At 41.3% G+C, this 27,820-nt stretch overlaps 1 protein-coding gene across 4 annotated transcripts in view; it reads left to right on the top strand.

Moving 5' to 3' along the window:
- The window catches only part of DOCK4 (dedicator of cytokinesis 4), a 427,767-nt gene that overhangs the window by 353,269 nt on the left and 46,678 nt on the right, over positions 1–27,820 (top strand). For 3 of the 4 annotated variants that reach the window (XM_047694528.1, XM_047694530.1, XM_047694526.1), the window contains exons 31-37: positions 6,790–6,938; positions 8,704–8,789; positions 13,346–13,372; positions 13,517–13,612; positions 14,442–14,502; positions 18,617–18,710; positions 27,136–27,284. In XM_047694528.1, the coding sequence (XP_047550484.1) occupies positions 6,790–6,938; positions 8,704–8,789; positions 13,346–13,372; positions 13,517–13,612; positions 14,442–14,502; positions 18,617–18,710; positions 27,136–27,284 (662 nt within the window). The remainder of the gene's footprint in view (positions 1–6,789; positions 6,939–8,703; positions 8,790–13,345; positions 13,373–13,516; positions 13,613–14,441; positions 14,503–18,616; positions 18,711–27,135; positions 27,285–27,820) is intronic. The other variant, XM_047694527.1, reaches the window with a different exon arrangement.

Below are 27,820 nucleotides of genomic sequence, written 5' to 3'. Positions count from 1 at the left end.
CCGCCCCAGAGCTGTTGATTCTACTGAAACAGAATCACGGAGAGAGTGGGACGCAGCTGAGTTTTCACAGGTTCTCCAGGTGGTTTTGGCTAAAGATTGAAAAGCACTGCTTTAGATACTCTCCCCTTTGTCTGTTCTCCCAGCCCTAGAGGCTAGCTCTAGCTCAGTTATGGCAGTCTGTTAGAAGGCTCCTTAGGGGCGCCTGGGTGGCTCAGTGGAGCCTCTGCCTTCAGCTCAGGTCATGATCTCAGGGTCCTGGGTTTGAGCCCCTCATAGCATCGGGCTCTCTGCTTGGCAGGGAGCCTGCCCCTGCCTCTCTGCCTACTTGTGATAAATAAAATCTTAAAAACACACACACACACACACACACATATATATATATATAGAAAGGCTCCTTAGACTCAACTATGGATTCCCAGCAGGACCTAGTTCAAATACAGGGTGGGTGTACATTTTCACTTCATTCCTTGGTTTTCGGGTTATTTCCCTAGAGTTGTGTCCTGACTTTTCTGAGACTTCCAAAACACAAGGTGAATTTTAAAGGTCACTGCTATTGTGCAACAACTAGAATGGGGAAATGTTCAGAAATGTTGAAGCCTCTCTTCCAACATACATATATTCTTACAAAATGGTAAGAAAAATTAAGTATTCAGAGTACTGTTTTAACACCCCTTTTAGACCTTAAGTCAGCTTAGAAATATGAAAATCTATTTGCTATAATTTGGTTTACCTATAAATATGTCCTGTTGAGTATTTGGAATGCTAAAGAAGAATTTATTCAGATAATTACAGATATCCATTTCTTAATGGAACAGGATAATACATTTAATAGTTCGTGAGGCACTGGCTCTGTGCACATTATTTGGAGAGATACAAGAAAAAATAGACCATACCTGCACAGAGCTTAGTGTTTAAATCTCATATTTTAAACTTTTTGTCCGATTTCTGTGGAACAAGAAAATCTTGATAAAAATGAATTGTCGGTTTTAGTAAAGCAAGGAAGCTTTATGACTTAGTCAAGAGCCTCCATGGTTTTTAGTTTGATACAAAAAACACTAACTTTTAGAAAATAAATTGCAAAGAGGAAATAATACTCAGATTACTGAATACATTTTTTGCCACTTGAAAATACCCAGTTAGTCTAATACACAAACACAAACAGAAATTTTACAAAACAGTATTTTTAAATCAGATTTTGGTCATTAGTACTTACCTAGAAGTGTGGAAACTCTTGCATTCTTCAAGTCGAAACAGGGTTGGTTTTTCCCTTCTGTTGAGAACAAGGAATAAAGGGTACATGTAATTGACTCTGCTTTTAAGCACAGAGCTGTACGATTTTCAAATCTTATCATGATTGATCTTATCTTGATTTACTATTGAGCAATGGATCATGGAGTAATTATAGGACTGCCATACTCTGTTCACAGTGACTGCACCGTTTTACATTCCCATTAACAGTTCATAAGGGTTCCAGTCTCCACGTCCTTGCCAACACTTGTTCTTTTCTCTCTCTCTCTTTTTTTTTTGAGAGAGAGAGAGTATGCACACACGTATGTGAGTGGGGTGGAGGTGGGGTGGGGGTGGGGCGGGGTGGAGCAGAAGGAGAGGGAGAAGGAGAATCTTAAGCAGGCTCCGCACCCAGCACGGAGCCTGATGTAGGGCTCAGTCCCACAATCCTGAGATCATGACCAGGGCTGAAATCAAGAGTCAGATGCTTAACTGACTGAGCCACCCAGGCATCCCACTTTTCCTTCCTTCCTTCCTTCCTTCCTTCCTTTCTTCCTTTCTTCTTCTTCTTCTTCTTCTTCTTCTTCTTCTTCTTCTTCTTCTTCTTCTTCTCCTTCTTCTTCTTTTTTTTTTTTTTGACAGTAGCCATCCTAACAGGTGTCAGGTGACATTTCCTTGTGGTTTTGATAAAATAATTTACTTTTGAAGAGTAAAGACCAAGTAGTGAAAAGTAAATACCTTTTCTTAAATGTGTTGTTCCTCAGTATTTTCATTTCCAAGCAGAAGGACTAAAAATGCCCTGTCAAGAGAAGGGGGAAGGCATACAAATTTCATACATTAGTACGATGCTTACAAAATAGTCTACAAAGAAAGAGGCTAGTCTTGACTACTGTGTCCCAGCCGCGGCATTCATTGTGCTTCAAGGTTAAGATTTTTCTTGCTATTTTTAGTGGAACCAACATTCTAACTAAATATAAAGTGGGCCCTTTTTTCCACATTTGCAAACACAGCGTCTTGTAACTGCCGTAAAAAAATCAATACTTCCCTAACAGGCTGTTCTGTGCCCATAAATATAAAACTCCAACAGCCCAAGTAGCAGATGCCCTAAATGCTTCAAAACAAGACCATGTGGCTGACAATTAGGGATGGGGAAAGTATACTAAATCTTCGGTTTAAAAAGAAATCATTTAAGTAAAGTTTATTTTGCTGTTGTCATACATAGCTCCCAATTTTGCTTTGCTGATCAGGGAGGAATTAAATTTTACATGGCGAGATCCTGTTCAGGTTTACACAGGTTCTGTGTTGCCAAACTGTGTTTTCAGCAAATAAGGCTATCTTCATGCTTTCCTGTACAGTGATTTAAAAGTAGGTGTGGCCTGTCTACTGTCAGTAGAAAATTGGGCTGTAAAATGTAGTAAATGGATTTTGTCTGGATTATGATGGAAAGAAACCAACTGTAAATAACATGTTTTAGGACAATCAGGGAAGTTTTTTTTTTAAGATTTTGTTTATTTATTTGACAGACAGAGATCACAAGTAGGCAGAGAGGCAGACAGAGAGAGGGGAAAGCAGGCTCCCCACTGAGCAGAGAGCCCGAAGCAGGGCTCGATCCCAGGACCCTGAGATCATGACCTGAGCCGAAGGCAGAGGCTTTAACCCACTGAGCCACCCAGGCGCCCTGGGAAATTTTAATATAGGCTGAGCTTTAGATTGAGGAATTATTCTGTGCCATTGTTAGAGGTAATAAAGGCACTGTGATTTTTTTTTTTTTTTTAAAGATTTTACCTATTTACTTGACAGAGAGAGATCACAAGTAGACAGAGAGGCAGGCAGAGAGAGAGAGAGAGAGAGAGGGAAGCAGGCTCCCCGCCGAGCAGAGAGCCCGACGCGGGACTCGATCCCAGGACCCTGAGATCATGACCTGAGCCGAAGGCAGCGGCTTAACCCACTGAGCCACCCAGGCGCCCGCACTGTGATTATATATATATACACACACATATATAATCACAATGCCTTTATTACATATATATGTTATATATATATATATATATGTATATATATATATATTCATTCATTCCCACCTGTTAAAGATGCTTGATAATTTGTGTACAAGTAGAATGATATGAAGTCTCAGACTTGCATTAAAATACCCTAGGGGAGAGAAAAATCTTTGGAGTGATAAGTAAAACAAGATTGGCAAAAATGTTGCTAATTGTTGAAGCTAGATGATGGGTATGTGGGGACCTGTTTTAGTGTTCTTTATAATTTTGCACCTGTAAGATTTTTCATAGTAAAAAAAAAAATGTTTTATTGAGCTATAATGAACATACAGTGTTCTTTCAGCTTCAAGTAGACAACATAATGATTCAACAAGTCTGTACGTTACTCAGGATAAATGTAGTCCTTATCTGGCCCCAAATAATACACATTAAAATCTTTTTAAAAGAAAAAAATCAGGTTGTAAAATGCCTATAAATAGGATTTTTTTTTCCTTTTACAATGGAATTAAAAAATACTCAGAGAAACAATGATAAATAAGTACCTGCTAGTGATCTTCTTCAGAGAGGCCAAAGGATGCCAGGCTCAAGAAAGATTAAAAATGAAGGTAATAATGTAGCAGCTCTGAGTCTCATTTCAACAGGCAAGGGAGGACTACTTGGGCTGACAGGAAGTTCCATTTTATTTTGTCTTTCTTGCCACTTCTATTACCTCTTCCCCACACATACCCAAAAGCTAGGCACAGATTTGGTGTCTTACATAATCTCTAAACTGTGGGGAGGCCCTCCTGGTTATTGGTCTCATGTCAAGGTGACCTTTGTCCTGTGTTCCTGGTGCCTTCAGTGCATGGCTCTGCAGAGGTATAGCGCCTGTAGCCATCCCCTAGGGGCAGGCTCACAGACCGGGTATAAGGCTTGCTCATCTCAGGCTGGGCCAGAAGTCTCCTTCCCCCCATTTCTCTCTTCCTCTTTCTTGTCAGGATCTCTTGAATAAGCATTGAGTGGGTTAGGGTTTTACAAATGACAGGAAGAGTGATTGAGTTCAAGTTGCTTCTGCTTTCTGCCCTGACAAAAATAACTAAGGAAAGCAATCGCAAAAGCTGGTTGCTAGCTCCCTGCTTGAAATGTGTGTGTCGGGAGGAAGGGGGAGATACAGGGAGAAGAACTGTGGATTGATGTTTCTCTATATTCTGCCGCAGTGGGTTTGTCCATCTTGAAAGGATTCATTCTTTCAGAGGAAAGTACATAAGGTTAGATTAATAAGGAAGTTTCTTCTGATGAATAAGAAGGAGGTGTACTTGCTCAAATGACGAGAACTCAGGAGTCCCTTGGGAGAGATAAAATTGTACCTGGGCCACAGAGGAAGGTAGGAAAGCAAAAGGAATTCTAAGCCAAGTTTATTCCTCACACATAATGGGTATGGATAAGTGATTAAGAGATGGTGAGAAACAGGTTACTTTTAATGAAACCTCAGAGAGAAAGGAAAAGACAATGTGGCCTCAGAGTTCGGAAAGAAAGAGACTTTCAGATAAGCCAGGGCCTGTGACTTGTGTCCTGCTTATGTCCCACAGCACTGAGGAAAAGGAATGGGCGGCCACATCCTAAAGATGGCTGAACTGTCTCTAGGTACTTTCAGTCACAAAACAATGACTTCACAAACACCCTCTCTCTAATCTCATCCATCATTTTTTTCCAGTTTCCAAATTTTTCCTTTCCTATTCTTTCTTTTAAAAGCCCCTCTAGGGGTGCCTAGATGGCTCAGTCACATAAGCATCTGACTCTTGATTTCGACTCAGGTCACAACAGGGTCATGAGATCAAGTCCTGTGTCCGGATGCTCAGCACAGAGTCTGCTTACGATGCTGTCCCTCTCCCTCTGCCCCTCTGCCCCCCACCATTCACTCTCTCAAAAAATAAAAAAATAGGGGCTCCTGGGTGGCTCAGTCAGTTAAGTGTCTGCCTTTGGCTCAAGTCATGATCTCAGGGTCTTGGTCTCTCGGCTCAGCAGGGAGTCTGCTTTTCCCTCTGCCCCTCCTTGTGCTCTCTCTGTCTCTCTTTCTCTGTGTCTCAAATAAGTAAATAAAATCTTTTTAAAAAATTAGAAATAAAGTAAGTTAAAAAATAAAAGTCCCTCTAAAGTCAATATAAATGTAAAGTGTATATTTGCACCCTGGAGTTGTGTGTGTCTGAGCACCCTAATGCCTTCTAGTACAGAAAACAAAAGAGAGAAATTGATCATTAATGTGAAGGTATGTACACTCCAAAATGTGCCAGTAACTCTGAATGACATGATTTTCTGGGTATTTGACCCTTACTGCAAAAGATGAGAGGTAGAAAAGAATAATAAGGGGGAAACTATCTTTTTTCATGAACCCAGGGCTCTTGTGCCCAGCTTTCCGACCTGTTCTGTGGATTTTAAATGAATGCTTTAAGTGTCATATGCTTTCAGCCACTTGCTCAAGGTTAGCACTTGAGAAATAATGTGTTTTCCATTGTATGCGGTGTTCTTATTATCAAAGTAAGACTCTGAGATTTAACATAGACCATTAGTGTAATGGACTGAACTCACTGCTCATCGGCTAGATGAGATCACTGGTGTCCCTCCTGCCCTCTACCTTCCTTTTTAATGAAGTATCGGTATCATGCTTTGTGTACTTTGGTAATACACCATTTTGAGTTCACTGTTGTTATAGTGCAATCTTTTTAGAAAATTGTTACATACTTTTTTTTTTTTTTTTGGTTGACCATTTAGTTTTTTATTTAGGCTGTGTGTTATGTTTCAAAACATAAGAAAATTTATATGGAGGGGGGTCGGGAGAGGGTGGTGGGGTTATGGACGTTGGGGAGGGTATGTGCTATGGTGAGTGCTGTGAAGTGTGTAAACCTGGCGATTCACAGACCTGTACCCCTGGGGCTAATAATACATTATATGTTTATTAAAAAATTTAAAAATTAAAAAAAATTTATATGATGCAGGGACCACTTTTTTTCATATATAAAAATCTACTCTACTCTTACCACCCAGAGATAACCTTCGTGGTTAACGTTAGGGGATATAATCTTTTTGACTATTATATGTATTTTTTTTTTTTTAAATGAGAGAGGTACCTGTCCATACTGTATTGTACCTTGGCTTTTTCAATTAATTCTCTTGAAAAGATTTGCCTTTTATCCTTCCTTAACCTCAGCTTTAGTGACTGCATACAAATTTTAATGTGTGACTGTATTGTAGTGTACATAACCAATTCCTGATGATTTAACTTCTAGTGTAATTTTAATTTGTCATTTTTAATTTGCGATATAATTTTTCATGGTATCTTAGAGCTTTTTCTTAAACTGTGAAAAAGTAAATCCTTAATTTTTTTAATAAAAAATGGAGAAATATTAATCAATATATGAAAACCTAGTGTTTGTATATCTGCTTAGAGAAATACTTTCTTGCCTGGAGAGGCAGCTATAATTGAATATACTTGTGGCAATCATTTAAAATAAATTCAATAATATTAATTTTCTGAACTCCTACTAAGATTAAATATACTAAAACTCGGATGTGTTATTCAATTTAGGAGAGCACAAGCTTCATTTTATTCCTGCCTTGATTGGCCCTTTCCTAGAAGTGACCTTGATACCCCAGGCAGATCTCCGGAATGTCATGATTCCTATTTTTCACGATATGATGGACTGGGAGCAGAGGCGGAGCGGCAACTTTAAACAGGTAGGCAGATGAGCTTTTCAGAGCGGTTGGGGAGAATTTCAGTTCTTCTCGAGCATCTCTGAGCTACCAGATTCAACTCCAAGTTGGGAAGTGAGCACTGAGCGCTCAAGCGACTTCGATTCCAGCCTGGTCTGCCTTCTCCCCTTCGTGTGACCTTGGTCACTTCTCCAGTCCTGTGTTCCCCCTGAGCCTCCGGGGAAGCTCTCACATCCTATTCTGCTTAAAAATTCTTTGATTTCCAGGGTTCCTGTTGAAGAGCTGGCAGAGACTTGATCTGTTCCCAGTTGGACATGACACAGAGGAATCAGAAGACTAACCATTCTTAAAATCATGGACCTGTCTTGTGGTCTGCACATTGCATTTGGTGAATGGCTAGGTTTTGAGCATTTGATGCATAGTATGTTCTATCGCTTTTTGCTTGAAGTGCTGATAGTTAATTTAAACAGGAAAGCAGTGAAAATTCTTGCATCTAGATTCCTAGATGAGCCTATTAGTTTCATTGACATAGGTTCTGAGAGCTCTGCTCCAGTTTTGGAAAGAATAGAAGTTTTTATTACAAAACTATATTACATAAGAAATCAGCTGCTTTTTGTTGCGCCGGGTCACTCAAGTTGGAGATAGTGGCCTTCTTTCTGTTCAGGTCGTCACCTCACTGAGCTGTACACAGTCACTTGTGTGAAGGATCTGCTCCCCGCCCCTCTCCCCCCCAACCATGCTTCTCCAAATGAAGCCTTTCTCAAATTTTAGGAATGATTATCAACTCTGTGAGTGAGTGAAGGTGACCACAGACCCCTCCCCCGCATGCTTCTCCAAATGAAGCCTTTCTCAAAGGTGACCACAGACCCCTCCTCCTGCCGGAAGCATGCCATATCACCTGTATCAATATCTCATTTCCAGAAAGCGAATAACTGAATGGAAGGCTATTTTAAAATTGTCCCTGCCTGGCGGAGATCCACTCTCCTTCCTTTGGTCTTCATAGCCTTATTAGAATTTGATTCCAAGGAATAACTGAGCTTAGTCCTTTGACAAAGTCAAGTATCTCTCCCAGTCTGTAGTTGCTTACCTCTCTCTGGCCATGCAGGGCTGTTTCACTTTCTGTCTCAGACAGATGAAGGGCTATTTCTGCTTTCCTGATATTCAAGGCCCAAGGGATTTACATTCTTGAAGATATAAATGTTTTGACTGCAGGTTTTCAGGAAATATGTCCTTTCTCTCTCATGTAGCTTATTGCTGACTTAGAATATTTCCATGGATGTACCATCTGGACATGGATAAGGCAAGTTCTCAACTGGAGCAAAGATTTAGTGCAACCTCAGACTGTTTTGAGAAAGAAAATAGATAGAAAACACATCAAAGATTTAAATTAATGTCTGTGGGTATGTTACTTTGCTAATGTTCTTACACATCGAGTGATTTTTTTTTTAAATAAGTAAGAAGGACTTGCCAGTTTTTATAGCTCTTAAAAAAATTCAAGTGTTTAAGCTGGGCTGTAAACATTTGTGTTTGAGTCAACAAATAGAAGTCTTTTGTGGCAGCAGATGACACCCCTCTGGGAGTTCGAAGTCACATTGCTCCATCTAAATTAGCCGCCTAGAATTCCAGGGGGGTGTCTGCTATTAACCACAGCTTATGATAATGTTGCTTTCACAAAATTTACTGTGATTTTTTTTTTTTTTTTTGCTTGCAGATAGAAATACGTTTCGGTTTGCCTAGGGAACCCACTTGTGAAGGAGAGGAAAGGGAGTAATATTTGGGTATGTTTCAGGTGGAAGCCAAGCTCATTGACAAACTGGACAGCCTGATGTCTGAAGGCAAAGGTGATGAAACGTACCGCGAACTCTTCAACAGTATGTGAGTAATGCGTGTCTCTCCAGTCGGTTCCCTTCAGAGGATTTGGTGTCAGTGCTGAGTGCCAGAGAGCTGCAAAGACAGCTTGGGCCTCGAAGGAGTGCTTTGTCTTTTGTGGAATGTGAGATAAAGGATAATTGCCTAACTCTGGTGAAGGATCTTAGTATGCTGATGGTTAGACCCCTTTCCTCATTTTAATCTCTGATTAGGTCAGATCACTTGTGTTATGTAACAAATCTCAATCTTTTCAATCCTAAGAATTAAAGCCAGGGCTGCAAAATAATGATTTTAAGTAGGGTTAAGAGTGGGAAGACGGAAGGGCGGGGGGTGGGGGGTGGGGAGACAATGACATAATTTTCGGGTTCTTGTGCATTGCTCTCCAAAGCAAGATATCCTTGGCTGATTTCTTGACGGGTTGACTAAGCTAAGAGCTGGCCTCTGTTGTTCAGTACTTGATTTGATTTATTGATACTGATCGGTCACTCAGCATTATTAATCGCTTTCTAAATGTTCCTTGCCAGAGTATCACAGAACCAAGTCATTTTTAGTGAATTCTGTGATTTGGATTTGGATGGAGGCTAGAACGACTGCAGAGTGCTGTAGGGGACTTTGAGGCGGTCCTTTCCAATAGAATGTGATCGCAGTCCAGGGTGAATTGCTAGACCCAGTTCTCATCACTGTGATGATGGCCAGAGAGGACATGTAAGAGTGTTTTAGTACTTTAGGGTTTTCATTCTAACACTTGTTTTCTCCACCGTTTTCTATGGATCTTAGCCATTTTCAGTCCGAATATGTTGATAAAGTATTTCTTTTTGAAGGCAGGACTAGCTCCTTATGCCTGGAAAATGTTAACAGGTTCTTTCAGAAGTACAAAAATCATTCAGTGATACGTCTTTCTGTCACAGAATATGCTCTGCCTTGTATGTGTGCCCAAGCATCACGTCCAGCCATTCATGCTTCAGAATCGATAGCCAAATGCCAAGTTGTGTACTTTGTTTTATGATCGTTACTTTAGAAAAGTAGGTGTATTGTTAGTATCCAGATTTAGAAAGCATTATTAGTGACTGATAGGTTTCAACTTGCCCGATTCAGAATCATCCCTGAACCTTTTAAGAAAATTACATTCAAAGGAAGAGCCAAGGAGGGTACCCAGATTTCTTGGGATGGTGGTGGGTGATGATAACATAGATTCTTTGTACTGATTCCTGAACAAAATCATTTTCTTCTGGTACCGCAATTAAACTGGAACTTTTAGTAATTATTCACCAAGCCCTCGTTCATTCTAGTGTACAAAGCGCCTGTGTTTCATGACAGCTGGAGTTTAGCAAGAACTCTGATTAAAGCCTCATCCAGGGTAATAAATTGCCTTTGAAAACTGCTCTCATTTCAGTTACCAGTCTTTGGTTGGAACAAAGAAGTAAAATGAGAAAGCACTCAGTGAAATGAATCTCAGGAGATTTGTGATTAATTATTTATAATAAATTCACAAGATTAATAAATACATCATTTTATAGTGCCTCTTCTCTACTTTAATAAAGGCCTAGAGCTTGCAATTTGGATCGCTTGTGTCTAAATGAGGCTTTGAAATAGGAGATGTACCTTGACGTTAGCATGAAACCAGTAATTAATATATTAAGCCTCTGTAGTTAAGACTGTTTTAAGGTGCCTGATTCATTCAATGGAGGTTATTTTTCTTTTGTGATTTTTAACATATTATTAGAAATGTTACTATAAATATTTTTCTTTCATGCTTTTCCTACCAGCATATTGGGTTTAAATAAAACCTAAAGTGATAATTAAATATCATTACTACCTGGGTTCAGGAGAGAAAGTGAAAAGCCAGCCATGTTTCAGGAAACAATGAAGTGCTGCTTTGGCAATAGAAGTCACCATGAATTGGTAGAAGCACAATGAGTCACTGCACACATTATGAATTGGGAACACATGCCGTTATGGTACAGATTCTCATTTGTTCTCTGTAGTTCATATCTAAAACTTCTTCAGTTTTGTTCAGAAGCTGAAAGTAGCTTCCTCCTTCCTGCAAATGTAGGAGTTGCCCAAAGAGCCTCCTTAGAAGGAGACTTGAAATCTGTGCAGTGGTTTCCTTCCTAAGAGCTAGCTCACCTTTCCCCACCCCATCCCCCAACGTTGTCTTCATGGACCCATACTCCATCTTTTTGTGTAAGTAGGAGTCAGGATTTGTTATTTTTGATAATGCTGGAAGTGTAGATCATTGACACCAGTGTGCTCTCTCCAGCATAGAGTGTCAGAACTAAATTCGGCTTCCCCTGGCTCTGCTTGGTTTGGTTTTATTTACCAAGTACCTCCCTGGGGCAGGTGCTTTCCTAGGGCTGAGGACACCGCAGGGACTGTGCTGTGGGAGCACACAGTAGGGTGCTTTCCGGACGAGCCACTGTCCCTCTCCCTCCTTTCTCATATGTTGCTCTAAATAATTAAGACTCCAAGTCATTCCAGAGGTCTTTATTTGGCAGTCACACATTAAATTCTCGTTTGGAGGCCGGGCAGTGGATACACCACATGTATCTCAGGAGTCTGGCTCTTCTCTTTGGATTAAGAAGAACATGGATACAAAGACACAGGTGTTTCCTGTAGGAGGGATGGCCTCACCACCACTATGTGGTGATGTAGAGAGAAGCAAATTTAGTGTCAGATCCTACCTCCCCCTGTTGATGTTCTTTCCCAGGGTAAGAGCTTTCTGAGCATTATGTCATCCTCTAGGACTCTGGTTTACCCCTCTCTCCACTGGTAGGGAGGCCCACTGCCTATCAGCTAGCAGTGAGAAATCACCCTTCACTGTTCTCGGGTGAGTTCCCCGTGTACTCAGCATGGGCACACAGGCCAAATAAAAACACAGTCTCCCTGAAGTTGGCTAGACTTTCTCTCCTGGCCGCGAGGCTCCCCTTCTCAGTTTGTATCAGATAAACTGGGAGAACCAGCTTCCCGATAGAAAGAACAAGACTGGCTGCGAGAGCAGATGGATCGGGTTCTAGACTTGGTCCTGCCATTTGGGTCTGGGATTCCTGAAGGTTAAGCGGGTGCTGCGGAGCTGTGCCTCTTCTTACAAGAGGGTTTGTGGAGCTCTGATTTCTGACTGTATCAGGAGGCTGTGCAAATTAATGAAATTCATGCCTGCAAAAGAAGTCTCCCTATATTTTTAGAATTATTACTTAACTTGAGTTCTTTGTTTTTCAGCCTATAAAGTATATGAGGTGTGGGCTGTCACTTGGGGAAATTTCTACATCACCCTGCACTGATTTGGCAGGCAGATTTGCATTTGAGGACTTGGTTTGAGACCAGTTTGGCATTTAAGCTTGGATCAGGTGCTGTTCAGAGGGTTTTTAAAAGAAAACTCACTTAAAACAAAGGAGGGGACCGTCCTTGGCAGATTAGTCAGGGCAAGCTCCATCCCATGGTACAGGATTTCTCTCCCTCCCTCCCCCCACTTAATCCAGGAAGCAATTCAGAATAACCCAGGAAACGAATGTTCGAATGCTCGGGGATACATAGGCAACAGATGAGGAGACAAGGCAGAAGGCTGGGCTCTGGAGAGGCAACAGCAAGAGGAAGTAGGGAGAGAAATTGGGAAAGAACATAGCACCAGGAAGGAAGAAAGGAAGGAAGGGAGGGAGGGAGGGAGGGAGGAAGGAGGGAAGCAAGCTAGTTTTGGCAGAATAGCTTTTTTTCTTTAGTGTTTATTTCTCCTTTAAGCACAATATGTGATTGGCTTAGGTTGTGCTTGTGAGAAATGTTTTCTTTCTCTGGTAATCCCAAAACCAAGATGAAAAGGAAACGATTTTAGACAGAAAGGATCTTTAAATGCGGAGGGGTAGGGAAGGATGCTCCCATTGCCGTGCCTCTGTTCTTACTTTTATCTTTTGGGGAAAGTTCAGTCATAAAGGCTTTGCCAAGTGTATGCTTAATTTGCCAAGAGGCAGGAGTGAAAGTCAAACAGATCCTAATTATTCTGGTTGTTGTGATTCTGTGTTTACATAGTGCCTCTGCTCCAAGGTGCTTAAGATTAGGGAAAATGTAGGAGGAGAGTTGTGGCTCAGTACTTGTCACCAACCTGCTCTAACAGCCTCATAGACAATCCCTTGTGATTAATGACAAAATGAATGAAACTGTTGAGTGAGTGCACAGATAGTACAATATGTATTGAGTGGGCAAATGTGAAGGGAAAGGAAAAAACGCAAAACGTCATACCGTCTGTACAAGGATTTTCCTCTAGCAGTTGCATTGCAGTAAAATTGCCTGGATGAAGATGCATTCCACCGAGAGGTAGGAAAACATTTTTATGTGAATAACAGCAAGATCTTATTTCAAAGTAAACTTAGAGGTACTCCTGTTTTCCCTCTTCGCGGTGTTATTTGCTGTGGTAAGGCTCACGCCTCTGCTAGTGTAGGAGAGAAGCTAGGGGAGAATGTCTTGGAGCTTTGGGGTGCGTGTATAGTTTGAAAATATGATCATATGCATGTGTTCGTTTTTATGACTTGGTTAATCTGAAAATCAATTTGCTTTGTCAATGCTTCCTGGATTAGAATTCCGCTATTTGGTCCCTATCCTAGGTAAGACATTGTTTGCAAATCGTGCTACTTGTGCGATATTGGAGTGGTTGCTAAGGCATTTAAGGTACTGATGAAAGTAAGATGGTTGTCATGGTGACTGATAAAAATAAGTGTTGAAAATGCCCTGCATTCTTTCTTTTCCAGTCTATTAAAGAAAATTGAGCGGGAAACATGGAGGGAAAGTGGCGTTTCATTAATTGCCACTGTAACTCGTCTGATGGAGAGGTTGTTAGATTACAGGTAAGCTGAGTCCCCTGCTTCTCGGGTGTGCTGTGCTCCAGCTGGGAAATCAGAGTCAGGATCCAGTCAACTTTCCGCTGGAGTTAATCATCAGCCCACAGTACTTTGTTGGACTTACCTAGCTGGTTCAGAGTTTTTAGTTCATTTTTTCCCCCTTTTCCTCTCTTTTGTTTGGTGGACCGTTCTTTCAAAGTCTTAGTGAATTGAGAAGGTTCTCAGAGTCCCATGAGTAAAGGGATCTTTTTTGGTGTTTAGACTCAGCCATTGACACCAGCAGATCTTTCGGTTTTAGGGTGAAGACAGTGTAAATGAGAATTGTATGGTCAGGCTGCTTTCTTATGAAAGGGGGGTTAAAAAAAATGAAAGGGGAGGTGGCATGCAAAGTGCACACTGTTACCTTTCATAGATGCAATTTTTTGATTTTTAAATTATCTCAACTGTTAAAGCAGTTCATCCCCTTAAATGTGCGGTGTTTTCCTTTTAAGAATGAAACCCTCGTTCTTGTTGTTGATGGCCAGGCTTCTAGTTACTTCCCACCCCTCTGGAAGAAGGTGTATAAGAACACATCTTCACTCCTCCTTCTGGGGGATGGGGGGGAGCCTGTCTATTGAAAGGGAGCAGCAGAAATGGTGCTCAGGAGTGTCTCACCTGAGACCCTGCAGCCTGGGGCAACTCCCCTAGTCCCCAGAGCCCCCTTCTCAAGGGCAACTTGCAAATTGCCTTGGGTCTCTGACAATACTTGCCCCTCCCCTCCCCCAGTCCCACCCCCATGGAAGAAACTGTGTTAGTCCCTAGGAAGGAAGTTCTAACTCTTGCTTTTTGTTTTTAGGGACTGCATGAAAATGGGAGAGGTAGATGGCAAAAAGATTGGCTGCACAGTTAGCCTTCTGGTTAGTAAACTATTCCTCTCTTCCTCCTTGTATCCTAACGTTTGATTGACAGAATCGTTCTGTTTGTTCACAGAAATACTGTTTCGATTGTTTTTAGTTTACAATTTGTTTTTATCTGGATGCTTCTTAGAAGAGCTTGGAAGTGTTTTCAAAAGAAGCACAGCGAGCTTCAGGTTGAATTAAATCCCCAAAAATGCTCAACCAGTACGTCGCAGAAGGTCCCCAGCGTGTCCGCCTGCCTGTGGCTCTGTGAGATCAGAGAGCGATGCCCCCTCCCATCCTGTGGCGCTTTACCCTCCGGGCGTCTTTTGTGGCTCTCCTAGAAAAAGGCACAAGGTCCCTGACTAGAGCTCTTTCTACTTCTGTGTAGACAGTTTCTGTCCTTGTTTTTATATTCATTCTACATTTTAATGAATATTAGTCATCTCTTCTTTGGTGAACAAATGACAGTTTCTGTTTAACACACTAATTTTCACTCTCTAGCTTGTTTGCAAATTAAGTGTCTAATACCATTCTTGTGAAGTTTTGCATCATAACTAAGATAAGCATATTAATTGATCACCCAAAGAGGACATTTTTTAGGAGTAAAATTAAATATTATGTAAGGAAAACAGGCTACACCATGATTGTCCTGGAACACTCAATTGTATTAAAATGTCTCATCCCTGAGTGTTAAATAGGATGTATTCTCACCGCAGAGCTGAAAAATTGACCATACATAGAGACATTCATTTTTTTTTTTTTTACATTTTAATATCGGATATATTGATGCTCTTGGTAGTTTCCCTTAGTCAGATATGAAATACAGAAATATGTGACTGCTTTCAAGTCTAAATGTGTGAGAGCCAAGGTTTCTTTTTCGTATGTTGCAGAATAGCTGAGACCTCACAGCTGTTCTGAGTCCTTGTACAGACGCTCTTCTCCTGACTCTGATGGTCGGAATCCCTCACGTGCCCTGCGGGCCTCTCTTTGCTGGCACCTCGGAAGTGTCTTTTGCCCCCACTCTCATCTGACTTGTCCTCGCTCACCAGCTTCAGTCTTTCCAGTCTGCTCTGTTTATTCCCTTCACAGCCCCTCGTCGAAGCACAGGACTTCTGCTCCTTTGTTACCAGTTTCCCTAGTCTGTGTCCCTCACTGCACTCAGGCTCCCTGTCCTTCTTTACCACACCCGCGGCTTGTTCCTCATTGTGAATGCATGTCCCACATCTCCACCTCCGAAATCAGTCACGAGAAATAGTGAGACCTGAGAGTCTTCTATCCGGCCCCATCTTGTGGTACACTTTCTGACATTATTTTTGTCATCAGACAAACAGTGACCTCAGGCCACCGGACCAGACCCCTGAGGTCAGCCCACTCACCTCCAATCTGAGTCTCATTGTCTAACCTTTGAGCATCGTCATTACCACTTTTAAGTCTCCTGCATGTGTTTCCCCAGTGTCTTGCCTGCTGCTGCCAGCCTTTTACCACATTCGAGAGCCTCGGCCCAAGCTGCTTCTGTATCCCTACCTGGGCATCAGTGTTTGGGCAGAAGACCCAGTGCTCTGTCACTCTTAGTCTTCTTAGTCCATCAGCTTAACCCTGGCTTTTCCCCAATGCTGACCACAAAGTTTCATAAATAACCTCAAAGGACAACCTGTACTTTTTTCCAGAGGAATCTCCTTCCCTTGTCTCCATCTTCTTCCACAGTGCCCTCCGTGTGGAGGTAAGCAGGTACATGCAGACTCCAGGTTCATTTCCTCAGTTGGTGTAACAGAAGAGATCATTTCCCTGGATGATGGAATAAATACTCTGCCTAAAATATGTGTAGTCCCCCAGTAGGAATAAGCCAGAGACCTAATAAAATCAGTGGCCCCAGTAAGATTCACTTGACACAAAGAATTTATCCTTTTGGCTTTGCATTGACCAAGTCTTTATAGAAAATGTTAGCATTTTTTAAAAAAAAGATTTTGTTTATTTATTTGAGAGAGAGAGTGAGACAGAGCATACACTGGGGGAGAGGGAGAAGCAGACTCCCCACTGAGCAGAGAGCCCAACATGGGGCTTGATCCCAGGACCCTGGGATCATGACCCGAGCCAAAGGCTGATACTTAACCGACTGAGCCCCCAAAATGTTAACATTTTGAAAGCTGTTCTAATTTCAGACTAGCACGAGAATGCTTATTATCAAAGTGCCAAATACATAACTTTGAAGCTAATCTTTTTAGCTTCTAGTCCATATGGAAAGTTCTTGATGTTTTCTAGTAATAATATGGTTCTCTTCAGGTACTCATTTCCTCTTAGAGATTTTCCTTAACTCTTTGGAAGGGTTAATTCCAGATTGTCTTCAGGAGAGCTCTGGCTTCCTTCACAAGATTGAAATTAAACTGTAGTGTTAAATTGGTAAAAATGCATAATGTTTGACATGACTCATACTAGGAAATGTAATTATTGTTTTGTTCTTTGTGTCACAAGTTTTGCCAGACATATGTGAAAAATTCTCATCTGTTGACTAGAGAGATTTTTCTTCTTCTTCTTCTTCTTCTTCTTTTTTTTTTTTAAGGAGAATTATTCATTTACAGAGTGATCACTTATTTTGTTCTCAGAAAAATGCTGCTTCTTACCAAAAAGCTATTAGAACAAATCATCCCTTAATAATGTAAAAAGCCTGCTGTGGGGTTGTTAGACTTGTGTTTATGGTACAACAGTTCTTGCTAATTAAAATGATTTTGGCCTTAATAAGAGAGATGCGAATAGCATTATTTACTTAGATTTTTAAGGAATGCCAAGATCTATAGGAGACAAGAGGAAAAGGGGGAGGATAATGGTATAAATTGGAAGAAAAAAAATTTTATGATGCATTCAACTAAATGTCAGTGCCTCAAGGTAAGAAGAGTTCTCATATTGAAGAATAGGCAATATTAGGTGGTGGACAGAAGGTACATTTGACGGAAGGTCCTCGGGCTTGAAGCCAAGTGCAATTTAAGCAGCCACATTGGCTAGTTTGGTTCATCACCAGAACCCTGTCTAGCTAGTCAGTTTCAAAGATTTTTAGGATTCCTGATCTTTCCCCCTTAAAGAAAACCTGTCACTCCTTCAGGCCAACAGAATTATCCCCATATCGCCTCTCATTTTCCCTTCTTCCCTATACCAGCCAGGATCAGTGAACAATAGTGATGGTAGGTCAGAGGGCTTGTGCAGTGATTTCATAATGCACAAATGATCCGCCGACAAAAAGTGCCCCATTTAGAAGCTCACAGCATCCTGCTTTTGCTGGAACCTCATGTCATGTACATTTTTGTCCTGTTTACTAAGTTCAGTGAGGGCTAAGGTATTTTGTACAATGTGGTAGAGGAGTACATGTGGGTGTTTATAGCTTACACCCTTAAAAACCCAACATAATGGGTCCAGGTAAGTCAGAGTTGAATTTTTCATAAGTAATGTTAAAACATTTCAGGGAAGATTGGTAAGCTCCAGATAACTTTTTAAAAAAAATAAACAAAATATTTTCAATAAGCATGCCCCTCTAATAATAGTTTGAAATCTCTTGTTAATAATCCCTTTACTGGAAGTATTGAGACCCCAGCACAAGTAAGAAACTCTGAATAGTACCTTACCAAAAAAGAGCATTTTCATTCATCCTCTTTTACATGATTTTTCAGAGGAAGAAAAAAAAAAGCTTTTACATTATTTTTACTCATCCTTACTTATATAGATCTTAGAAACTTTTTTTTCTTCAGAGCAAAATATGTTTGAAATTTGAAATTAAGCTATGCGTTGAATATCAGTGCTCGGGTTTAACAAGTGGATTAATCTATTGTTATTTTTAATATATTTTTTAGTTGACTAGGCAGTAAAACTAACAAAAAAATAATAGAGTACAAAATAAATGTGAGTTGCTGGCAATAACGTTCCCCAAGCGTTACCAACTTATCCAATAAATTGCTAGGTAATGTTTAACATAGAGTTGCATTAAGAGTATATCACTGGGCCTCCTTCCTTAATTTTTAAAAAGACATTTGTATGGAAAAATGTGTCCATTCTTGTATTTCCAAACACGGAACTTCACAGAGTAAAAAGCAGCTGTTTGCAAACCTGACTGTTGAGAAACGATCAATACTTATATTCTTTTTTACAGAACTTCTATAAGACTGAACTAAACAAGGAAGAGATGTATATACGCTACATCCACAAACTCTATGATCTGCATCTCAAAGCGCAAAACTTCACAGGTAATTCTGTCTTTTGGCTCAGGGTGGGGAGAGTGGGCTGGACACTGGTGTATCATACACGGTCAGTCCTTTGCTTTGTATAATTAGAGCTGGGAACTCAAGCATTTGTCCTTTATAATGGAAATTTTCCATTGGATCTATTTTTCTAGGTACTCCATTTTAATTTATTGGCTTTTTTACTCTATCTCTTGGCATAGTTTTTTAGAGGTTGCTTTTGGGAGTACAAAATACGTATCTCACTTTTGGAGCCTACTTACAGTTGGTATTTTACCACTTCAAGTTAAATAATGTTATGTTGTAGTTCCCTTACATATTGTGTATGCATACATTGGAAACCCCACCAGATAATGCCATAATTTTTACGTTAACAGTCATAACTATTTTATTTTATTTTTTAAAGATTTTATTTATTTATTTGACAGACAGAGATCACAAGTAGGCAGAGAGGCAGGCAGAGAGAGAAGAGGAAGCAGGCTCCCTGCTGAGCAGAGAGCCTGATGCGGGGCTCGATCCCAGGACCCTGAGATCATGACCTGAGCTGAAGGCAGAGGCTTTAACCCACTGAGTCACCCAGGCGCCCCCACAGTCATACCTATTTTAAAGAATTTAGAGGATTAAATGGTCTGTCTTTGTTGCTCATATATTTACTGTTTGTGTTGCTCTTTCTTCCTTCATGAAGTTCTCAGTTCCTCTTTGTTATCATTTTTATTCAACCTAAAGAATATTTCTTTTAAAGTAGATCCGGTGGTGAAGGGCGCCTTGGTGGCTCAGTCAGTTGGGCGGCTGACTCTTGGTTTCCGCTCAGGTCACACTCTCACAGTTGTGGAATCAAGTCCCGAGTAGGGCTCTGCGGTCGTGGTCAGTGCAGAGTCTGCTTCAGATTCTCTCTCCCTCTCCTTGTCTCTCTTTCTCTTTCTCAAATAAATAAATAAAATCCTCAAAAACAGAACAACAACAAAAAAGTAGACCTAGCAATGAAGAATTCTCGTTGTGTTCCTTCGTCAGAGAAGTCTTCGTTTTGCCTTTACCCCTGAAGGATACATCTGCTGGTTATCAAATTCTAGGTGGATAGTTCCTTTGTTTCAGTACTTGGAAAACATTGCCCTGCTGTCTTCTGGCCTCCATGGTTTCTGATGCGAGATCAGCAGTCACCTAAATTGTGTCCCTGTGTATAATGTGTAAGTTTCTCTGGTTGCTTTCAAGACTTTATCTTCGGTTTCTAGCAGTTCAATTATGATGTATATGGTCATGGCTTTCTTTAAGATTATCCTGTCTGGGTCCACAGTGTTTCTTGAATTTATAGACTTATTTCCTTCACCAGATTTGGGAGGTTTTCTGGCATTATTTCCTCAAATGTATTTTCTGCACTGGTCTTCTTTTGGAACTACAAGTGACATGAATGTTAGGCCTTTTGGTATTCTGTAAATTCTTGGGTCTCTGTTCATTATTTTTTCCCAGTTTTTCTTCTTTCTTGTTCAAATTAGATCATTTCTGTTGATCCGTATACAAGTCAATTGGCTCTTCTGTGCCATTTCCATTCAGCTACTGAGCCCTTCCAGTGAAATTTTTTGTTACTGTATTACCCATTTCTAAAATTTCCTTTGCTTTTTTTCTTTTCTTTTCTTTCCTTTCTTTCTTTCTTTTTTTTTTTTTTTTTAAGTTTCCATTTCTTTATAGGGAACTTATATCTTTCTGTTCAAGAGTGTTCACTTTTACTTGAAGGAGCATGGTTATAATAACTTCTTCATAGTATCTCTGTAAATCCAACAACTGAATCTCGGGGTTAGCATCTGTTAATTGCCTTTTCCCTTTGAAATTTTTTTTGTTATCCTGTTTCTTTGAATGTCAAGTCATTTGGGGTTGTTTCATGAACGTTTTGAATATTATGAGACTCTGGGTTCTGTCGAAACCTGGAGAATGTTGAGGGTTCTTTTAATTTCAGCAGATAGTCCAATTAGATTCAAACCTCAAGTCCTAAACCACATTCTGAAGGTTGTGATTCTAATGTCAGCTTAGTTTTCAAAGCCTTTCCATACTGTTCTGGTCTGTCCTACATATATGTCACTCGGAGAGAGCCTGGGACCTAACCAGTGGTCTCTACCCTAGTTCATGTCTCAAAATCTTTGTTATGTTGATTCTGGTCTGTTCAATATATGTGCAGCTTGCAAGTGAGCTCAGGACATTGTACACAACATTTAAAAATCCCTTTCTCTCTGTGATCTTCCTCACTTTTACTATCTCCCAAGGGCTCCTTTTCCTAGCACTCTCACTTAATCTGAGGCAAATTAGTAAAAGCCAAGACTTGATCCTCCCTACACTGTGATGCATTCCCGACAGCTGGTCTTCTGAGGGCCAAGCACCGAACATAAAAAAGCCCATGGACGCCTCTGCTGCCATGATGCCCACACTGTGCACTCTGCAGCTTTGCGCTGTGTTCCCAGGACTCAAAGGAAGCTAGAAGGGTCAAAAGGACTCCAAACCCCAGGAGGGTTCTCCTCTCAGTCCTCTGACCAGAGGAGCTTTCCTGGAGAGCTTTTTATGTCCGTTTCTCTTTGTAGTTCGAGGAGACCAGGACAGCGAAGCCCGGTGATATGAAAGGCGAAAAAATAAGAACCGCAAACTCACTATTCTATGGTCATTCTTTGAGTATTGATTTTCTTACTCTGCCCACCTTCTCTCATTTACTCTTCAGAGTCCTCCAAGAGTTGCCTTATATATCCCGCCTAGGGTTTTTAGCGGGGGAAAGATACAATACAAAGAGCTCACATAGCGTAACCAGAAAAGAACCCTTTAACTGAATGTAGGAACTATAAATCTGAGTCTTTTGCTGCACTGTTCTTCCCAGGAACTCCTGAATTGTGGCCTCTTCTCCAGCTTTAAAAGAAAGTGATCCTTTCTGAAATGGTCCTTGTGTGGCCAGATTTTAAATAATGTTTCCAACTACAATTTCCCTGTATCGATTAATGCATCTCTGTTTCTGAGTATGGAGACCTTGATGAGCTCTTTGGTATCTCTGAGCCTCCCTCAAATAATCAGTCACCATTTTCTGGTGATTTCCCTTCCTAACCATCTCTCAAAGCCACATCCTTTTCATTGTTCCCACTCACTCTGCCTCAGTTAGGCCTTCATCATCTCCCACCGGAGCTGCTTTTTTTCCCCCTGGGCTGTTTCTTAATTAGCACCAGAGCAGGGGACAGAAACTGCAGCCTGCAGACCAGCCACCTGATTTTGTAAAGGAAGTTGTATTAGCACTTAGCCACACCCACTTACACGGCCATTGTCCGTGGCTGCTTTTGCGCCTACAAAAGGCAGAACTGAACAGTTGCAATGACCATATGGCCTGTAAGCCAGATTATACATTATTATAATTGTAAATGTTTTACTGCCTGGCCCTGTAAGGCAATTTTACCAGCCCCTTCTCCAGATATAACCATTTTCAGTTGGTATCTTCTACAGAAAAAAGAAAAAAAAATAGTTCAAGCTCTTTATGCAAGGTCCATTACCTTGGTAAAAGGTTAATTGGTAAAACCATTACCAATCTGTGCAGCCTCATCTTACCACTTGGGGCTACATTCCCTGTCTTCATCCTTTAGGGCATGTGTCTTTACCATCTTTTCCTGGAATTCTTTTTCCTTTTCTTTCCCAGAGCAACTCCATGCCCCACCCGCCATCCCTCTCTCATGGGCTGAGTTCATGGTTCCAACTCTTTTTCATCTTTTTCAGGCTTCATTAACGCACTGACCACATTGTTGTGTTGTTTTGTTTAAGATTTTATTTATTTATTTGTCAGAGAGAGATCGCACAAGCAGGGGGAGAAGCAGGCTCCCCACTGAGCAAGGAGACTGATGTGGAACTTGATCCCAGGACTCAGAGATCATGACCTGAGCTGAAGGCAGCCACTTAACCAACTGAGCCACCCAGGCGGCCCACCACATTGTTTTTAATAGTTATATAAGGGGTGTGTTATGTGTGTATGTGTTTGTGTGTGTTTCTGTGCATACACAGGTAGGTAGAAGTATCTCCAGTTAAAGGGTGAATTCCTTGAAGACAGAGATGATGTTTTCTTCTTCTTAGTGTTCTCATTTTAGTGCCCAGCCATGTGAGATTTTTTTTTTAAAGATTTTATTTATTTATTTGACAGACAGAGATCACAAGTAGGCAGAGAGAGGCAGGCATGGGGGTGGGTGGGGAGAAGGCTCCCGCTGAGCAGAGAGCCTGATGTGGGGCTCAACCCCAGGATCATGACCTGAGCTGAAGGCAGAGGCTTTAATCCACTGAGCTACCCAGGCACCCCCATGCAAGATTTTTTTTTTCTTTTTTTTTAGAGAGAGAGGGCAGATGCATGCGCGTGGGAGTAGTGGGGGTGGGCAGAGGGAGAGAGAGCATCTCAAGGCCTGATACCCGGTGTGGAGCCTGATACTGGGCTGGATCTCAGGACCTGAGATCATGACCTGAGCTGAAACCAAAAGTCTGACACTTAACCAACTGAGCCACCCAGGCAGAGATTTAGATAAATGCATCACCAATAAATTTACTCAGTTAAATTTTAAAACCTACAGAAATTTTTCTCCTTCATATTGGTAATTCCCATATATATATATATATATATATATATATATATATATATATATATATCTTCACACAGATGTGCTGATGGTTTTGAATAAATAGACTAAGATTTTGGAGGTATGTTGTCAGAAAGTTTAAATGACCATTTTTATAGTCGTTAGTAGCCACATTTTGAGCTAGTTTTTATAGCAAAGAAAACCACCTAGTGGAGTTATTTTAAAATCCATTTAAAAAGAAATGAGGGAGGGAACTAAGGACAAGCTCTTCCAGCTATGTAACTGTTCTCTGAAACAGAGTCCAAATCTGTCTGATTGTATTTTAGAAATGGGCAAATTGGTTTTCTTTAATTTGTTTACTGAACTTGCAGTATTTATTTTCCCCAAAGTCATAAGAAATAAGTCCTCCTCACCTGCCACATTATACTCATTTCTCCTCTGTCCTCATTTTTGTGTGTTCTTGAAGAAAGTGAAATTAATGGGGAAACTTTTCTATCTTTAGAGCATTCTGTTTAAATGGCTTTAACCCTTTGCAGCCTTTTGTGATGGTACGCTCCATTAGTAATTCATCCCTTATCTTCTCGTGTTTTTTTTTTCTTGTCGCATGTGGGTGTCCTCACTATACTCTTGTCACGATGATGGAGCGAGATGGCCCATGTTTAATTATGTGGCGGTGACTTTTGTTCAAAATTCTAAGTACTTTTTAAAAAACTGCTGGAAATTTGCGATGTGATTCATTCTTCCCTCTTCAGTACATACTGTTGTTGTCTTAAGATGCAGAAGTATAAATATCTGATGTATTGCAATAAAACATCTACAGTTTGCTAATGTGTTTAAAATCTGCCTCAGTAGTGTCCTATGTTGGTCACACCTCAAAGGGTATATCTGTTTGCTTTTGTGGAAAGTTTCTATAGCTTCCTTCACACACACCATTGACCCCTGAGAGACATCATCGTTTTCCTGAATCAGATTCTGAGACAGTTATCACCTACTCCACACCTTTCAATGTCACCATTCTTCGGATGCCTTGCCAATCCCAGCTTGCCCTCCCAGACTTGGTGATGGCATACCCACTCCCCATCTACCCGTTGTCCCTGGACCGCCCCAGGGCAAGCATGATTTGGAAAGCAGTTGAGATGGACTAAAAATGCTTTGTTGCCCCCCACCCTTGTAGTTTTTTTTTATTATGGTAAAATATACGTAACACAGTATTTACCGTCTTACCTGTTTTTAAGTGTACAGTCCGTTGGCATGTCATGCATTCCCATGGTTGCACAACCATCCCCACTCCGGGTCTCCAGAACTTTTTCATAGGCACAAACCAAAACCATGTACCCATGAAACAGTAGCTTCCCATTTTCTGCTCCCCCCAGTCCCTGGCGTCCACCATGCTACTTCTGGCTCCATGAATTTGACCTTCATAGCTCTTTCAGTCACCACCTGTGGGCAGCTTAAAGGCTTCAGCTGGGGGAAGGGGTTTGCTTGGTCCTTCTCATCCTTTTCACTATGAAATGATTAGCCGCAAGGATATTTTTTGAAACCTCAGGTATTGGGGGAGAAACAAAAGAAAACTGAGAGACAAAAGTGTTCATTCCAGAGCTGTTTATTGAGAGAAAAAGGAGCTATTCAACAGTACAGGGCCAAGTCTTGAAGGAGAGATCTTTGAAGGCCTGCGGGTGTCACCTCTGTGGTAAATGAAGGGAACCATGGATTATTCATGTAGACAGAGGAACAAGGACACACATAGGGCTTTGGTAGATGCTTGGCATTTGTTATAAGGCTGTGTGAGGAATGAAAGATCAGGAAGTCATCTCAGGAGGTCTCAGGAGACTAGAAGCTACTCAGATCCAGCGCCCATCTGACCATTATTATTAGCATTCTTGTGCCATCAAAACCAGTCTTCATGGCTGGCAACCTATGGTGTGGCCATTCAGCTCTGTTTCTGCAACTTCCCAGTTAGCCAGCACCCTGGATACTCTCCTCTGTCCACGTCACATTCACTTTCCACAAGGTAGAATTTGGCGAGTGTCCACTAAACGGAAGGTGCCTCCGTCCCTGTATGGGCAGCTTTCTTGTACCACTGCCTCCGGATGAGGAGGCACTGTGTTTCCTTCGTCAGAAGCCTCTGATGGGGCCAAGGGACTCCAGCCACGGAGGCTGGAGGCTTCTCAGGAGAAAGCGACGAGCTCCATCTTATGTGTGCTATGTGGAGGGACCCTGAATGTGAGCAGAGGTTGGTAGGGACCAGATCATGGCCAGCCTTCCCTGTCCCTTTCGGAAACCTACATTTATTGTTAGCTGCTGTGAGTCACTGGCTGCTTGGAATCAGGGGAGCAATACGATCCTTTGCAGTTGAAAGGTCAGACTGGTAACAGTGTGCAAACTGAACAGAGGGGAGTAAGGGACTGCTGGTGGCGTATGAAAGCTTTTGCAGTTATTGAAGCCAGGAGACTAAGCTCACCAAAGGTAATCACGAAGAAAAAAGGCCAGAGCCTGTGCCTCACAGGACTTGCACAAGTAAAAGGCAAGAGAAAAGTGATAGGGATCCAGGCCTTTCTTATTACAACTTCATGTTACACGCTGAGATGATCACATCGTGGTAATAGCACTTAACCTGCTACTTTGGAGCTTTATGTATAGTTACTCTTAAGGCAAATAAATGAAGATGAAGAATGACGATTTATTGATATTGTGTTAAAAGCTGCTGTTACATTTTTTTTTTTTAAGATTATTTATTTATTGAGGAGGGAGAGAGCTCGAGCAGGAGGGGCAGAGGGAGAAGGAGAGAGACTCTCAGGCAGACTCTGCACTGAGCGTGGAGCCCCACGCAGGGCTGGAGCTCATGACCCCAAGATCATGACCCAAGCTGAAATCCACAGTCGGGCACCCAGCCGACTGCACCACCCAGGCACCAAATACTACATCTTTAAGAGACACGCAGGGATGGTAATTAAATGGATTAATAACTTAAGGGTTTGTCTACTTTATTCTGTTTAATAAATGAGTTGACCATTACAATATTAAAGGAAAAAAAATAATTATTGTAGTCCTTCATCAGTGACAGTGGAACTCGGGTTCCTATCGATCTGCTTGGCCATAGTTAAGATTCAGGAAGAGACCTGCAGAATGGCAAGTATTCTATTAAGGGCACTACCTATGAACTGTGCCTAGCCTGTGGATTACCATTTTCATGTGTGTATACAGAATACCACCTCTTTACATGTTTTCCCAAGAAATCCCAACTGCACCAACATGTAATGACTTCAGTAACCATTACTAAAGATTTGGGGAGCCAACTGAGGGTCATACCACACAATGCACAACAGTCCTCTCCCTGTAAAGAGAGAACTTTTTCAGCCTTTTATTATCAAGAAGAATTTAATTACCATTTCTTGTTTCCTAAGCACACCCTTTGGAAGATGCCTGTAGCCTCCCCCAAGGGATTTACCAGTGAACATCCCCAGCAGTCAAAGGCATGTCTCCCTATTTCTCTGAATGAGCTCCAACAATATATCCTCAAACATTTTTATGATGCCAGCAGCATAGAAGTGTTGTAGAAATAAGGAAGAGGGATGGGAAGGAAGAGAAGGCAAGAAAGAGGGAAAAGAGAAAGAGAGAAATGGGGGTGGGGGTGGGGATGAATATAGGGAGCCAAAAGATGAAATACAAATCTCTGATAATTCCATCTTCCAGGGGGAAGTCATCACTTGTGAACTGGCTCTTGCATCTCTTGTGAACATTTTTCTTCATTTTCATGAAATTCAAAAAATGTTTTTTGCAATTTGCCCCAAGCCAGCTGCATTTGAGGGGAAGCTGTTTGGGGTCTTGTCTTGATCATTTCCTTCCCACTCAACTTTCAGAGGCTGCATATACTCTCCTATTATACGATGAGTTGTTGGAGTGGTCGGATCGGCCCCTCCGGGAGTTCCTGACCTACCCCATGCAAACAGAATGGCAACGCAAGGAGCACCTGCACCTTGCTATCATCCAGAATTTTGACCGAGGCAAAGTAAGTAGCCCTCCCCACCCATGGTCTCTCTCAAGGCGGTTGTGTTGGTGTCATGTTTCCTTTCATTCATAGTTTTTTCATGTCTACCTCCTCAAGCCAGGTACCCTCAGATTTTAATGAGGATTAAAAACACCCAAGAGTTTGCTAAAATTCCCAGGTCCCACCTCTAGGCATTCTGATTGGGTATGTCTGGCATGAGGCAGGGGATTTTGTGACTTCAACAAGGACTTGACATTGCAGTGAGTACAAATTTGGGGCCATACTTTGAGAAACACTGGTCTGGAGGTTTTGACACCTAGGCATTTGATTCTCTGAAAAACCACCCCTCAGCTACCTCCCCAAATTAGCATGCATTCTGCCCCATTCCACTTTTTTGGTAAGGGAAGATAAATGAAACTGACTTTGTTTAAAGAATGTTATGGCATCCCATCATATAGTTAAAAGATCCCACTGACCTGATGATGCCATTCAGCCCATTACCTCACTCCACTCTGTCTCACTCCTCAAGGACTTACAATACCATTTAGGAAAAGTTA

This window comes from Lutra lutra, chromosome 11 (assembly GCF_902655055.1).
Source record: "Lutra lutra chromosome 11, mLutLut1.2, whole genome shotgun sequence".
Classification (NCBI taxonomy): domain Eukaryota; kingdom Metazoa; phylum Chordata; class Mammalia; order Carnivora; family Mustelidae; genus Lutra; species Lutra lutra.
Note: the sequence above shows the minus strand (reverse complement) of the source record. Positions and strands in the feature narration are given on the sequence as shown.